The sequence below is a fragment of the Caretta caretta genome, chromosome 1 (genome assembly GCF_965140235.1).
Source record: "Caretta caretta isolate rCarCar2 chromosome 1, rCarCar1.hap1, whole genome shotgun sequence".
NCBI lineage: Eukaryota > Metazoa > Chordata > Testudines > Cheloniidae > Caretta > Caretta caretta.
The window spans coordinates 329,742,409-329,758,572 of NC_134206.1; the positions used below are offsets into that span (position 1 = coordinate 329,742,409).

The 16,164-nt window shown below is 39.3% G+C and overlaps 2 protein-coding genes across 6 annotated transcripts in view; one reads left to right on the plus strand and one right to left on the minus strand.

Moving 5' to 3' along the window:
* NAPEPLD (N-acyl phosphatidylethanolamine phospholipase D) overlaps positions 1–15,140 on the plus strand; it is a 33,542-nt gene extending 18,402 nt beyond the window's left edge. For all 3 annotated transcript variants that reach the window (XM_048836419.2, XM_048836420.2, XM_048836418.2), the window contains exons 2-5: positions 1,495–1,807; positions 6,905–7,551; positions 11,260–11,374; positions 14,187–15,140. In XM_048836419.2, the coding sequence (XP_048692376.1) occupies positions 1,495–1,807; positions 6,905–7,551; positions 11,260–11,374; positions 14,187–14,315 (1,204 nt within the window). In that variant the 3' untranslated portion in view covers positions 14,316–15,140. The remainder of the gene's footprint in view (positions 1–1,494; positions 1,808–6,904; positions 7,552–11,259; positions 11,375–14,186) is intronic.
* Positions 1,020–16,164, minus strand: part of ARMC10 (armadillo repeat containing 10) — a 37,273-nt gene continuing 22,128 nt past the window's right edge. The window contains exon 7 of one of the 3 annotated variants that reach the window (XM_048836423.2): positions 1,020–1,676. In XM_048836423.2, coding sequence (XP_048692380.1) covers positions 1,644–1,676 — 33 coding nt within the window. In that variant the 3' untranslated portion in view covers positions 1,020–1,643. Of the gene's footprint in view, positions 1,677–6,047; positions 6,671–11,367; positions 12,037–16,164 lie in introns of those variants that run through there. The other 2 variants (XM_048836422.2, XM_048836424.2) reach the window with 2 other exon arrangements.

The window sequence follows — 16,164 nt, forward strand, 5'->3', positions numbered from 1 at the left end:
CCTCCTGGAGACCAATACCATCGAATTGTGTCCGCACTACCCCAAATTCGAGCCAGTACGGTCGATTTTAGTGCTACTCCCCTTGCTGGGGAGGAGTACAGAAGTCGATTTTAAGAGCCCTTTAGGTCGACAGAATGGGGTTGCTTGTGTAGATGCATTCATTATAAAATCGACCTCACACAGCTAAATTTGACCTAACTCTGTAATAAGAAGAAAAGGAGTACTTGTGGCACCTTAGAGACTAACAAATTTATTTGAGCCTAAGCTTTTGGATCTGATGAAGTGAGCTGTTGCTCACGAAAGCTTATGCTCAAATAAATTTGTTAGTCTCTAAGATGCCACAAGTCCTTCTTTTCTTTTTGCGGATACAGATTAACACGGCTGCTACTCTGAAACCTGTAACTCTGTAGTGTACACCTGGGCTCACTTATTACTTTGCATGGGTTTTGCACCCACCTTGGAATCCTGTTGAGTTTGGATTGTTTTATCTAAATTCCTAAACTGTAGAGGATGCATGTTCAGCCTGACAATAGTGTGAATGCAGCATGGGTTAAGAGCTCTTTGCTCCCATATGCCGATTGCTGCTATGAAATGGACTTAAACTGTAGCTGTAGGGAAAATTAATTTGTTTCTCCTGTTGCAAAATAAGGATATTTATTAACCTCACAGTGCTGCTGAAATTAAGCTACTGTTTGTAAAACACTTTGAAGATCTAAAATACTAAATGCTGCAAATAAAACATAAACATTGGACCTATTGTAAATTCCCAAGTCCAGGAACCAGCCTACTTAATGGACACCAGACTTCTGCAGCTCATCCCTGGGATGACAAGTTTCATGGGACTTGGATTGTCCTTCAGACATTTGACTTTATTTTAATTACAGGTATATCAGTTAAGCTTAATTGAATTTTCAGCCTACCTGTATTGTCTAAAATACAGCTATCTTGAGGCATCAAATACCTCTTGTGGTTCGTACATTTTATTCATATTATACAGAGATGCATTATTTGTTGATGCGTCTTTTAAACAAAAGTATCTTTATTGCCACATAATACTGCAGTTTTTATTACAGAACAAAGGTACGATGTCAGGTCATAAAATATTTCATAGTTCAAGAATCTCAAGGTTGAGCTTGCCGGATCAAATTACATCAGGTGTTAAATGAACTTTAGGAGGAGTTTGGTACTCTTCCAAAATGATAAATTAAAAAACATCTCCCTCTTTTATACCTCATATGTCATAGGGCTGGGTTCTGAAGTTATGCATATCAGGAAGGAAGATTCTGCCTGAACTACACTACTTGCCAAGACATGTTTTTTAAGCTTTCTATGTAATTGTAACTGTTTTAAAAAGTAAAGTTGTATGGAAAAGTAAGTTTAATTGCAAAATGGAAAGGGCAGCTTTATTTTTGTGGTGGTGTGGAAAGCTTTCAATTTTATGAATGTTAATGTTAGTGAAAGAAAAGATTTATTAATTTAAAAAATATATTTTAGCTCTTCACCAAAAGACATGGATGAGAAGGCAGATGAAGAGCAACCTTTGACTGCATGTAACCAGTATCCTAAGGAGGCAGTAAGGAAACGACAAAATTCAAGTCGAGGTTCCAGAGGCAGTGACTCCTCTAGGACGTCCAGAAAAAGCTTCAGACTGGATTACCGATTAGAGGAAGATGTAACTAAATCAAAGAGAGATAAAGATGGAAAGTTTGTAAACCCTTGGACAACATGGAAATCTCCATCCTTGCCAAATATTTTGAAATGGGCCCTCGTGGAAAAAAATAACAGCAACATCCCATCTTCAAAGCAGGTAACTATTTGCATGTTTACTATTCCAAGATATAGGCCCTAATCCTGTGGGGCACTGAGAGCTCTCAATTCCTATCTTTAAAATAAGAGGATTTTAAAATAAGACTTCTTAGGCCTCTTTTGGAGACTCTAGACCAGTGGTGGGCAACCTGCAGCCCACCAGGGTAGTCTGCTGATGGGTTGCTAGACAGTTTGTTTACATTGACTGTCCGCAGGCATCGCCGCCTGCAGCTTCCAGTGGCCACGGTTCTCCGTTCCTGTCCAATGGCAGCTGTGGGAAGTGGCGGCTAACACGTCCCTGTGGCCCGTGCCACTTCCTGCAGCTCCCATTGGCCAGGAACAGCGAACCATGGCTACCAGCAGCAGTGGTGGCCGTGCCTGCAGACGGTCAGTGTAAAACTGTCTCGTGGCCTGCCAGCGGATTACCCTGATGGGCCGCAGGTTGCCCACCACTGCTCTCGACTGATTTTGGAGACTCACCAGTGTCACTATTTTGTCATATCTTTTAATTCTTTTTATTATTCTTTTCAAAAGCCATTCATTTCTACCTTTGTGAAATCTTTCATTTGGTGTGTTATGCCTATAAACTTGGAATAAATTAATCTAGCCAGTTCAGGTTATGTTGAGAGAAACTTCAGGAAATACCAAAACACCATTTGTCTGAACTCGCATGGTTACAGGTTATTGCGTGTTTCTCTTTCAATAGATATTGGACATGTCTACAATTTGTAGGATATCCACTACATTATTCAAGCTGGAGTTATTACTCATGGGACATTTAATTATAAAAATGTTACTGTATGATTTGAATGGCGGTGAAAACTTTATATAGCTATGGGATGGTATAAAACACCTACTAAATTGTAATGATAATTTTCTCTTTTTTTGCCAGCCACAATCCTTAGGTTAGATTCTCTCAGAGAGAGAGTAAGTTTTTGTACTGAGGCTAATTTGAGCCGACATTTATCTAAGACACTGTCAGATTATTGGGAAAAGACACTATTATTTATTTGTCTTGCATCAGTGCCTGTAGGTCTCAGTCAGTTTCAGGGCTTCATTGTGCTAGGACTGTATACAATCATAATGTAAAAAAAACCCCCTCAAAATAAAAAAACTACAAACCCTCCCCCTGCCCTCCCCCCCCCAACAAAAGAAAGAAAATATAGTTCCTGCCACAAAGAGGACTGGATACTGGTCTTAAATGCCTCTGATTGGAGATGCACTTCTGAGCCAGTACAAGTTGCTAAAACTTTTCTGCTCCAGGAGGCAATCATAAGAGTTTATGCTTCACAATCTGAAGCATGTGGCAGACTTTCATTGCTTGATCTATGAATGAACTGTGAAGATAGCTAATTGACAGCTCTTCTGATGAGAAAATAAGTCTGTGTATCGCGTTTTTAGTGGCAGTGGCTCAGAGTTGTTTGATCTCAGAGGGCTAGGGAATCTATTTAAGGAACAGATTAAATCTGTAGACAATTGGTCTGACAGCACTTTGGGCACTGTTCTCCAGGATTAATTAACTCATTTTAAATTTACTAGCCCCACAACATCCAACATGCACGCCCAGGGCATTTGGCCAGTATGTGTGCGCCACGCTCCCTGCAAAGGCTCAAGCTGTTTCTTCTGGCTTGCCACATTATTTTATGCAGAGTTCACATCCTGGCTTGCACTGACACCTGGCTGCTTGAGGAAAACCCACTCAGACCAGGCTACCAAGAAGATTTAGCCCTTCAGAGGCCTAGAAGGGCCAGGAAGGAGAAGACACTGACCAATCGGGAGCCAGCAGGCCAGTTTAAAAGGTTTGCCTGCTTCTTCTAAAGAGCTGTCTGGGGTGACACTTGGACAGAGCAGGAACTGGTCACTGCTGGCCCAGATCCTTAGGACCAGGTCAGGGCTTTGGCCTCAAGCGCTACAACTAAGCACTTGCCTTTAAAGGCACAGCCAGTCAAATTCTGAGTTTTGTTATCCTTAGTTAACTTTTTAAAGACTGATTCCAAGTTCACAGCTTAGACCGCAATGCTCTGAGTAGATGGCCACAACTTGTGGACTAAGGCAGAGAGCTCCCACAGCACCACACATGGCCCTGCAAGAGACGCTATGGAGCAACCCCACCTATGACAAAGAGATGTATGTACTTAAAAGGGTGACCACCTGCCTGTGAGTCTGGTTAATGACTGATGACCTGGGTCAGTGCTTTGGTGTGGGGTGTGTGTGCATGCAACTGAGAGCTGTAATATTGTTTCATTTGAGCTGCAGGATCACTATTCCTGACTTAAGGGAAGGTCAAGAAGGAATTTACATTATGCCTGTTGCAGAGCTAACTGACCCAATTTGTACATTCCAACTCTGATTTCCTAGTTTGCACGTCAGATGGTGAAATAAGAACTAGCAGACAGTAGGAGAGTCACTAAAGTGAGTCAGAAGCAGCAAAGAGACAGATGAAGCATTATTATTTGGACTTCTCAGCTCCTGAGCCATTTCACTGCTTGCTTCACCATTGTCTGCATCACCTCTGAATTAAATCGTAAAGTATTTCTGAGCCTACTTAAAATTTAAGCTGAGGGTTCCATGCTGCCCTTGACACTGCTCAGCTGTAGCGTGTCTTTAATACAAACCTGCTGCTTCCTCTGCATTCTAGTTTGCAACCCCTTGATTTTAAGAACATGCTCAGTAGCTGACACCCTTAACTGGTTCATCTTATCAGTCAGTATTTTGCATATGGAATTGTATGACACCCATGACGTACTTCATTGTTAAAAACTACAGACTATTGCTAAATTATTACAACAAACCTCCATTTTTAACTGGGAATCTAGACCACAGACTTTCTGTGTGTTACTGGCTTTGTTAAGGACTTTTCTAAATGGCATTGAGATGGCTTTAATCACCATGTATTGTAAACGTAAACTGTTGATTTGTGTTGCTCCACAAATCTCAGTTAAAATAAAATCAGATGGTGCATCAATATGTATTGAGCTCCAAAGTCTGAAGCTAATTAACCAATCTTACTAAAGCCAGTCATGCATTTCTTCTTGCTTTGCATTTGGGGCGGGAAGGTGGGGATTTCACATTAATGCAGAAATGAAAATAAGTGAGTAGTAAATATTTATCGCTAGATATCATTGTCTTCAGCCAATTTGTCATTAATGTCATATTTCAAACATCTGCCATTGCTCTTGGAACAAAACCAAACATCTATCGTGCAACTATGTCACCACAGTAATACTAGTATGCTAATACTAAATCTGGATAAGATTGTGTATTTTATCCACCTCATTGTTTACCTCATTGTGCAAGTCAAATGATTTAGTATGGAATATATGGCAACAGAAGTTGTGTACACTCTTTTTTTTAAGTACTTGTGATTTGAATAATGAAATGACTTGGAAAAACCTATTTTTTTAGTACAAAATTTGAACATTTAAAAAAGACAGTCATGAAGAAATTTTTTCAACACATCAAAGAACAAAATTCTGTTTTATGAAGAAAACCTGAAAATTCTTTGCCCTAACGCCGTTCCATAATTTTGTATTAATTCATAGGTTTTAAGACCAGAAGGGACCATTTGATCATCTAGTCTGACCTCCTATATAATAGAGGTCACAGAATTTCAGTCCGTTATCCCTCCACTTAGCCCAACAACTTGTATTTGGCTAAAGCATATCTCCCAGAAAGGCATTCAGTCTTGATCTGAAGATATCACTGATGGAGATGATACCACTTCTCTTGGTAGAGAAAAAGAAAATTGTGCCTTATTTCGAATTTGAATTCATCTGGATTCAATGGCCAGCTATTGGTTCTTGTTATCCTCTCTTTGCTAGATCAAAGAACACTATAATACCATGAAAGTAATCAAGTCATCTCTCAATCTTCTTTTTGATAAACTGAACACATTGAGTTCTTTTAGAGTAGCAGCCGTGTTAGTCTGTATTCGCAAAAAGGAAAGGAGTACTTGTGGCACCTTAGAGACTAACAAATTTATTTGAGCATAAGCTTTCGTGAGCTACAGTTCTTTGAATCTCTCATTGTAAGGCATTTTCTCCAGCTCTCAGATTATTTTGGGGGCTCTCTTCTGCACCCTCATCAGTTGGAAGGTGGTCAAGTGGATCAAATATGGTTTAATCTTCTTTTCAGAGAGCATTGCCATAGTTATTGTGAAAGGGAGATAAATGTCTAATGGCAAATAATACGATGTTTATCACCTCCCTTCTAAGAAAAATACATTCAGGGTGTTTCTGTAACACTTTTTAACGGAGTTCTTTATTCCAGCTACAGCTCCAATGAAGTTCCAGATTGGAATATTGATCTGAAGGGAACTACACTTAATCATTACCTTTCAAAAAAGTTTCAGTAGAACTGAAATCCATATTTCAATTTTTAACTAAGCTTCCATGGGACTTCACATTTAAGATAACCCTCCATAAGTAATGTAGCAGCAGTGGTGCTGCATTATACCTCTCTACTTGGCAGCTTCTTAAAAAAAATTATCAGCAATATTCATTGAATTATTGACTCTGCTGGTAGCATATTAGCGGTCCGCCTAGCAGATTAAAGTCTCTTCAATCTAATAAGTACCTTGTAATAAATCTATCTGTGCTGGGACTCTGGAAGGATATTGCTGAGATCCACAAGCTATAGCTCTAATATTTAAGCTAAAGGCCAAACTCCAAGAGATGGTAGTAGCAGCAGCAGCAGCACTAAAATTCTCTTCCAGGGCAATAGGGGCAAGATATCAGAATTTGTTGCTAATTCTGAGCAATTCTATTTCATTCCAGTAAAAGTCTGCAAGTTGTTTTCAGCACATCTTTGAATTGTTTCCTTTGTAGAGCCGCAGGCCTAATTCTCCTGCTCTTGAAAGCATGTTCTAAAGACAAGAAAGATTAAATGATTATTAAAAATAAGATTAATGATTTTAATTTAATAGGAAGCTATTGGGAATGGGAGTCACTGGAAATGGTATCTCTGTGCACCTACTTGCAGGTTTCCTAGAAATTAAAGATGTACACGAAGTACAAGCCTTGTTTGGTGATTGGTGCCTTCTGGGCTTTTTGTTCTGTGTGTGCTTTGCTTTCTAACTTTTTTGTTGTTGTTTTGCTAGGAACTTGATAAAGAGCTTCCTGTGTTAAACCCTTACTTCATTCCAAACCCTGAACTAGTTGGTAAGACTGGAACTGGCATGCGAGTCACATGGTTAGGACATGCCTCAGTTATGGTGGAAATGGATGGACTTGTAATTCTTACTGACCCCATCTTCAGCCAGCGGGCTTCCCCAGCACAGTTTGTGGGTCCAAAACGTTTCCGAGGACCTCCATGCACAGTAGATCAGCTGCCAAAAATAGATGCAGTGATGATCAGCCACACCCACTATGACCATTTGGACTATAATACTGTAGAGCGTTTAAACGAGCGCTTTGGCACTGACTTGAGATGGTTTGTGCCCCTGGGTCTTTTAGAATGGATGCAGAAATGTGGCTGTGAAAATGTGATTGAACTGGACTGGTGGGAAGAGAACTGTGTCCCTGGTCATGACGCAGTTACTTTTGTCTTTACTCCTTCTCAACACTGGTGCAAGAGGACTGCAACAGATGACAACAAGATTCTTTGGGGCAGCTGGTCTGTCTTGGGGCCCTGGAATAGGTTTTTCTTTGCAGGGGATACTGGTTACTGTGTTGCTTTTGAAGAGATAGGTAAAAGATTTGGACCTTTTGATCTTGCAGCTATTCCCATTGGAGCTTATGAGCCAAGGTAAGCAAATTTCAAAGGGTTTGACCAAAAGATATGTAAACTATATCAATGAAATGATATACTGACTTCAAATAACGTTTTTTCTTGTTAGTGGTTTAATACTAACGTATCTACAGCTTCTGAACTTTTCACTTGTCTAAAATATATTTTGGGGAATGTAGAGCAGAAGAGAGATTTGAAGGCTGTGGAAGTAATAAGGGAGAGCAAGGGCATGTCTGTGCTACGGGCAGTACAGCTGCAGTGCTGCAGCAGCATAGTGCAGATGCTGCCTACATCAACAGAAGGGGTTTTTCCATCAATGTAGATAATCCACCTCCCTGAATGGTGGAAGCTAGACTGACAGAAGAATTCTTCTGTTGATCTAGTTGTGTCTACACTGAGGGTTAGGTCGGCTTAACTACGGTGCTCTGGGATGTGAATTTTTTTATACCCATGAGTGATGTACCTAAGTCAATCTACATTTTAAGGGTACACCAGAGCCAAGATGTAGAAAAGAGAGGGAAAGAAGCTGAAATGTGGTGGTTTTATTTTATCAGACATTACCCCAAAAACTATTGAAAAAATACACACAGCCTGGCATTATTTTAATATGAAAAGAAAGTAGGAATAGGAAAGGCCACAAAGATCACCCAGTCTGAAATCCCTTTTCTTACATGCACACAATTTACAGTGCTCCTATATTATTCTAATTACCATGTCACTTTCCCGATTTCAGTTCTCACATGACTGTGAATGCTTTATAGCATTTGAAAAATGTGTTTGTCTGGGCATCTATGTCCTCCTCATCACATGGTATCTAAGCTTTCAGATGGGATAAAGCATTGGTTTTTAGTAGGGTGTCGATTAATTGCAGTTAACTCATGATTAACTCAAAAAAATTAACTGTGATTTAAAAAATTAATTGCGATTAACTGTACTGTTAAACAATAGAATACCAATTAAAATGTATTAAATATTTGTGGATGTTTTTCTAGATTTTCAAATATATTTATTTCTATTACAACACAGAATACAAAGTGTACAGTGCTCACTTTATATTATTATTACAAATATTTGCACTGTAAAAATAAGAAATAGTATTTTTCAGTTAACCTCCAAGTATTGTAGTGCAATCTCTTTATCGTAAAAGTGTAACTTACAGATGTAGAATTTTTTTTTACATAGCTGCACTCAAAAACAAAACAATGTAAAACTTTAGCACCTACAAGTCCACTAAGTCCTACTTCTTGTTCAGCCAATTGCTAAGACAAACAAGTTTTTTTACATTTATGTGAGATACTCCTGAGTGCTTCTTATTCACAATGTCACCTGAAAGTGAAAACAGGCATTCACATGGCACTTTTATAGAGGGCATTGCAAGGTATTTACATGCCAGATATGCTAAACATTCATTTGCCCCTTCATGCTTTGGCCACCATTCCAGAAGACATGCTTTCACGCTGCTGATGCTCGTTTAAAAAAAATGCGTTAATTAAATTTGTGACTAGATTCCTTGGGGGAGAATTGTATGTCTTCTGTTTTGTTTTACCTGCATTCTACCATATATTCATGTTTATAGCTGTCTTGGATGATGACCCAGCACGTGTTGGTTTTAAGAACACTTTCACAGCAGATTTGACAAAATGCAAAGAAGGTACCAATGTGAGATTTCTAAGGGTAGATACAGTACTCGACCCCAGGTTTAAGAATCTGAAGTGCCTTCCAAAATCTGAGATGGACGAGGTGTGGAGAATGCTTTCAGATGTCTTAAAAGAGCAACACTCCAATGTGGAAACTATAGAACCCGAACCATCAAAAAGGAAAATCAACCTTCTCCTGGTGGCATCTGACTCAGATGATGAAAATGAACACACATCGGTCCGTTTTGCTTTGGATCGTTATCGAGCAGAACCCGTCATCACCGTGTCTTCTGGAATGGTGGTTGAAGCATGAAGGGACATATGAATCTTCAGTATATCTGGCTCATAAATATCTTGCAATGCCAGCCACAATAGTGCCATGCGAACGCCTGTTCTCACTTTCAGGTGACATTGTAAACAAGATGTGGGCAGCATTATCTCCTGCAAATTGTAACCAAACTTGTTTGTCTGAGCGATTTGGCTGAAGTAGGACTGAGTGGACTTATAGGTTCTAAAGTTTTTTATTGTTTTATTTTTGAATGCAGTTATTTTTTGTACATAATTCTACATTTGTATGTTCAACTTTCATTATAAAGAGATTGCGCTCCAGTATGTGTATTAGGTGAATTGAAATACACTATTTCTTTTGTTTTTTTACAGTGAAAATATTTGTAATAAAAAATATAAAGTGAGCACTGTACACTTTGTATTCTGTATTGTAATTGAAATCAATATATTTGAAAACATAGAAAACATCCAAAAATATTTAAATAAATGGTATTCTATTATTTTTTAATCCAAATAATTTGTTTAATCGCTTGACAGCCTTGGTTTTTAGCTTTAGCAGTTCTCAAGATAACAGTTGCTAAAATGTCAGAAATGAAGCCTAGGTAGGTTGAGGAAGCAAAAAAGAAATCAGAATGGTGAGATTAAAGTCCAGTATTTCTCATGAACTACCCGGTTCAGAAATAAATGCTAGCATTCTCATTGGTGTGCAAAATCTGCTTCTGTGCTCCCCTTTAGAGAGACTTGGACTGTCACTGACCCCTACACTAGTAATACTTTTTGACATTGGCCCGCATTCAATTATAGCAAATTCTAGAAGTTGAACCAATATAATTTTAATCCTGTGCCTTATACCCTGGGACTTGACATCTCACTCAAAATACTGCACCTCCAGTAGCAAGCAAAGTGTTCGTTCAATACCGACTCAGAGAGAAGAGTGCTATCTACTGAAGCATGTTTCTTTCGGTGTATCCTATGATTCTGCAAACATATTGATTATGGTGATAGCATGAACTTGCTTCAGAGCAGATGGCGCATAAATCCTTAAGCTGAATATATTGGGAAAACTTCCCACCTCTATAAAGAATACCAATTAATAAACAGAACTAATAGCCCTACAAATTCTGTGGATGTGAGTGCTGTTGTATATATCTATTGTAATTAGCCGAAGCAGGGGTGGCCAACCTGAGCCTGAGAAGTAGCCAAAATTTACCAATGTACATTGCCAAAGAGCCACAGTAATACCTCAGTAACCCCCCATCAGCTCCCCTGTCCTGCTCCCAGCGCCTCCTGCCCACTGGCAGCCCCGCTGATCAGCACCTCACCCTCCCTCCACGAACCTCCCGATCAGCTGTTTTGTGGCGTGCAGGAGGCTTTGGGGGAGAGGGAAGGAGCTAGGGCATGGCAGGCTCAGAGGAGGGGGCGGGAAGGGATGGAGTGGGGGCAGGGCGTGCAGCAGAGCCAAGGATTGAACAGTGAGCACCCCCTGGCACATTGGAAAGTTGGCGCCTGTAGCTCCAGCCCCGGAGTCGGTGCCTATACAAGGAGCCGCATATTAACGTCTGAAGAGCCACATGAGGCACCAGAGCCACAGGTTGGCCACCCCTGAGCTGAGGGAATGCTACTGTCATTTCTAGCAAATAGATTTCTACAGTCTCTGTAACTTGTTCACAGTGTTAGACTTTTTTTTTTATTAAATGAGGATATCTTAACACCTCTTGCCTATTTAAAAACCCTAATAAAGAACAGATACCTTGAATACAAAAGGTTACACTAGATATGTAAGTTATTTTGTGTTTGTTAGGTGGTTTATGAAATACCAGCATGTGAATCCTGAAGAAGCTGTAAGAATTCATATTGATGTTCAGACAAAGAAGTCCGTAGCGATTCATTGGGGAACCTTTGCTTTAGCAAATGAGGTGAGTTTGGGCTGCATTCAAATTTTCTAAGTATGGAAACAGTAATTAAGCTTAATCATCTCATGTTATAACAAACATCTATAAGTGGATTATCTAGAGCTCAGAATTATAAGATTACTTTGCCTTAATCCTTACATAACCAATTACATACTGTATGTATTTAATTAAGACTAAATTCTACAATCTTTTAATACAAAAACTAGTTCAGTTTTCTTAATATTTTATACCTTGAACTAAAATTGTTCTCAGTAAAGCTGAATTTCTTGTAAATGTCAAATACTTCAAGATAAGGCAGTGAAAAAATATCAGCACATTGGGAGCTTTTGTTATGCAGGCAGATTTGGAATACTTGCTCCATTGGCAGAGGAACTGGTGCACTGAAAAAGGGGCAGGCATAATACGCTTGATCAGGAGAGATCAATGCTGCATGTTAAAAGAGCAGGTCTTGTCATCAGATTTGTGGTACTGGGTTAGCATCAACCTGACATGAGACTGCTTATGTAGTAAATGACCAGAGATAAGTCATACAGGTAATAGAATTCATGACAAATGAGTTGAGGGAGAGAATAAGAGAAGCCCAGAAAGAGAGAGACTATAATTCTAGTCCAGCATTTGAAATTTTGCATCCATGCCTGGAATCATCAAACTCTTGGGACACAAATCTAGATCAGATGACAGGACAAAGAAGAGCTTGTGTTAGAAATCCAGAAAGAGAAATTGACACAGAAGATAAAGAATTCTGCAATTGGTCTTCAGATCTGAATGCCCCAAATTGGGAAGAAAATATTTACAATAGTACATCATCAGATATTATAGAAATGTGCTAGATAGCAAGACTAAAACAGATAATCATGGTTTTTATTACCATTATAGATGAAATTGAGTCACAGGGTGAAATAACTTTCTGGAATGGAGGATGGGAGTGTTCTGTTACATGGATAGTAATTTAGGTATACTAAAATCAGGAACAGCAGAAATGTGAATAAATGTGTACTGCTAAGTATCAGAGGAGTAACCATATTAGTCTGTAGCCACAAAAACAAGGAGTCCGGTGGCACCTTAAAGACAAACAGATTTATTTGGGCATAAGCTTTCGTGGGTAAAAGCCCCCACTTCTTCAGATGCACGTGTACTGCTAAGTTTGCTTTTATTGCTGTATCATTTGCAGACAGGCCGAAGTTAGAATATTATAGGTGTATATAACACTTTACTAAACATGTAAAATGTGATTAACTGTCTAATCCTGCAGAATTAACAGTTCCTTTTATAGTTTATTTGAGGTACGCTTTATTGACAATTTCATATCCTGTTATACGGCTCAATTTTTAACTTCATAAACAAGTTTCTAATATAGGTAATATATTGCCACTGTTTGTAAAATTGTAGTTTAGGGAAAATTATTGTTAAAACATCTAAATGGATTTTATCTTGTAATTAGTAACCTGGCTACTGGGCTATTAAGGCTGCAACATATGTAAACACAGTATCTTTAATACAGCGTTTCACATCCAGGCTAGATTGAATAGTCTATGCCAGGGGTGGCCAACTTGAGCCTGAGAAAGAGCCAGAATTTACCAATGTACATTGCCAAAGAGCCACAGTAATACCTCAGCAGCCCCCCATCAACCCCCTCCCAGCACCTCCTGCCTACTGGCAGCTTGCTGATCAGCGCCTCCCCCTCCCTTCCTGCACCTCTTGATCAGCTGTTTCATGGTGTGCAGGAGACTCTTGGGGGGGAGGGGGAGAAGTAAGGGCATAGTAGGCTCAGGGGAGGGGGTGGGAAGAGGTGGAATGGGGGCAGGGCCTGTGGCAGAGCAGCGAGCACCGCCCCAACACATTGGAAAATTGGCGCCTGTAGCTCCAGCCCCAGAGTCGGTGCCTATACAAGGAGCCGCATATTAACTTCTGAAGAGCCACAGGTTGGCTACCCCCGGTCTATGCCTTTAGTATCCAAGGTATAAGAAGTGCTTTTTTCATTATTCTGAATACATGTTGAATACTCCCCTAAGCCTTTTTTTTTTTAACATGCTTTGCTTTGTATTCAAGATAGCATTGCCTAGAAATGCTGTGTGCATAGTATACCTTCTTCAGATGAAGAGTTCATATTATCTAAATTTATTTTTAAAAATGTAATGGGGCAACTTCACAGCAGACAACACTGAAATGACAATTTGCTTGCTTGAACAATTAAACTGAATAACCTTTAAATGGGGGAGGGAAGTCTTTATTTTTTGTTAATGATATGACAGGGAATGCATTTTTCTAAAATTGGGAAAGTGCCATCTACTGAATCACCAACTCCACTTCCTCCAGTATTTAACTTTTCCCCATGATTCCCAACCCAGGAGTGAGCTGGTCCTGGTTTATTTAAGAACTCTTATCAAATAGGGTGTGAGGTAGTATGGATTTTGAGTGATAGATCCATATTTAGCTAGTATTGTAAAGATTATAGGTCATCTGTTGCCTGTTACTAATTGTATACTTTCAGTGGGGTGTTTTAAATAATAAAAAAACTCCAATAAGCCTCAAAACTTTCATGTTCACCTAATCTCAGAAAATGTACACCCGGTACACATTGCCCATTATATCTAAAATGTAAACAGTTTGTATAGAGCAGTGGTTCTCAACCTGTGGCCCAGTCAACACAGAGCTGCAGCCCACATGCCATCATCAGGCCCACAGAGGTACTATTGGATGTGGCCCAAATAACATTGTGGGCCATATAAATAGGTTGAGAACCCCTAGTGTAGAGCTTGAAAGTCATCTTTTATCTAATGCTGGTATTGTATCTCTTTCTCCCCTCCATCCCCAGTATTACTTGGATCCTCCAGTTAAACTGAATGAAGCCCTTGAAAGATATGGCTTGAAACCTGAGGATTTCTTTGTCTTGCACCATGGCGAATCACAAGACTTGAATATAAATAATGATGGATTTGAATAATTTAAAATCTGCCAATTCTTTGAGCTTTGTTTTGATTGATAATTTCATTATAGGGTTATGAAACTTTCTAAAAATTTGTACTGGATTTTTACACTCCAGGTTTGTTAATTTCAGAGGTAAAAATTGTATACCTGCTTGATCACACAATTGCTTATAAACTGAATGGCATATTGAGAGATGATTTAAACACTGGCTAATGTACAAGACATTATCTATAAATGCCTTGTTTCAACTATGTACATCAACCAAAAAAAGCTTTATTTTAATTTTTTCATATATGGTTTTATGGGGTGGAGTCTTCCAACTGTTGTGAAAGCATGTTTAAAGTAAAATACTGATCTTACTAAATGCCTGTATGTTTGCATTTCAGGAGAAACTAAAAATGAGTTTAAAAATGAGCTAAAGAAATGTGCCTTTTTAAAGAGCTATATTACTTAAGATTTGCATCATTAATGCATAATTATTACTGCTGGCCAGGATATCTGTACTCTTTCATTATTTTAAAATTACTCTTTATCATAGATATAAATATTTCTATTGTTTTGAGATTGGTTTTCCTTGTCAGGTACAGTATATAAACTCATTTTGCTCCTATCTGAAGTCATGATTTAGCCTTTTATTTCTGTATTTTTTATTTTTTTCAAATAACCAGGGGTACTGATGGCATTGTCTCAAATACAGGCAATGGAAGACTTTTCACAGCTTCCATATGGTTTTACTAAGCATGCTGTGGGATTAAATTTGTGCAGTATTGTAAAACTTGGCAAAATGCATCTGTATCAAACTGCCATACTGAGTTACAAAATAAAGTTATTGCCAGCAAAATTGTAACTTTCCCTCACATTTCATTGTAAAAAGTTGCTATACTACTTACAGGATTGTTAGTTATACCAAAACATAAGTCTGACTGCAGCGTATGGATATTTTTGTTCTAGGAGCGCATTGTACATTAAATTCATAAGAATGGCCCTACTGAGTCAGACCAAAGGTCCATCGAGCCTCTAGCCCAGTATCCTGTCTCCTGACAGTGGCCAATGCCAGGTGCCCCAGAGGGAATGAATAGAACAGGTAATCAGCAAGTGATCCATTCCCAGCTTCTGGCTAACAGGCTAGTGACACCGTCCCTGCCCATTCTGGCTAATAGCCATTGCTGGACATATCCTCCATGAACTTACCTCGTTCCTTTTTGAACCCTGTTATAGTCTTGGCCTTCACAACATCCTCTGACAAATTTTTACATAGGTTGACTGTCTCAGGGTGGATTTCCCCCCACTTTTTTTCTTGTTAGTGGTTTAATACATTGTAGCTACACCTTCTGAACTTTTCACTTGTCTAAAATATATTTTGGGAAATGTAGAGCAGGAGAGAGATTTGAAGGCTGTGGCAACAGTAAGGAAGAGCAAGGGCATGTCTGTGGCACAGCTGCAGTGCTGCAGCAGCATAGTGCAGATACTCCCTACATCAACAGAAGGGGTTTTTCCATCAACATAGATAATCCCTGCCACCTTCTCTCTTCCCTTCTCATGCAGAGCCTCTGTATGCATATACCCTCATTGTCCCCTGGCCCTATAGGATTCAGGTCCTTTTGCATACTCACACTTAGCCAACTCCCCAGAAAGAATACCACAGACAACTGAAGAACCACTTCACAATCTCTAAAGTCAGTAGTTAGATGCTGCAGAGTAGGAAAAATGCCAGCACAGACCACCTCTCTTCACTCAAGTCAGTCTGCTGTCAGCAAGCCCATCTGAACATGTCCTCTGTGCTCTCCTGCACACTTCTGCAACCTTGTGATCCAGTAATTAGCCAGAATCCACATGCTGGCAACATGCACATTTCTCTTCCTTCA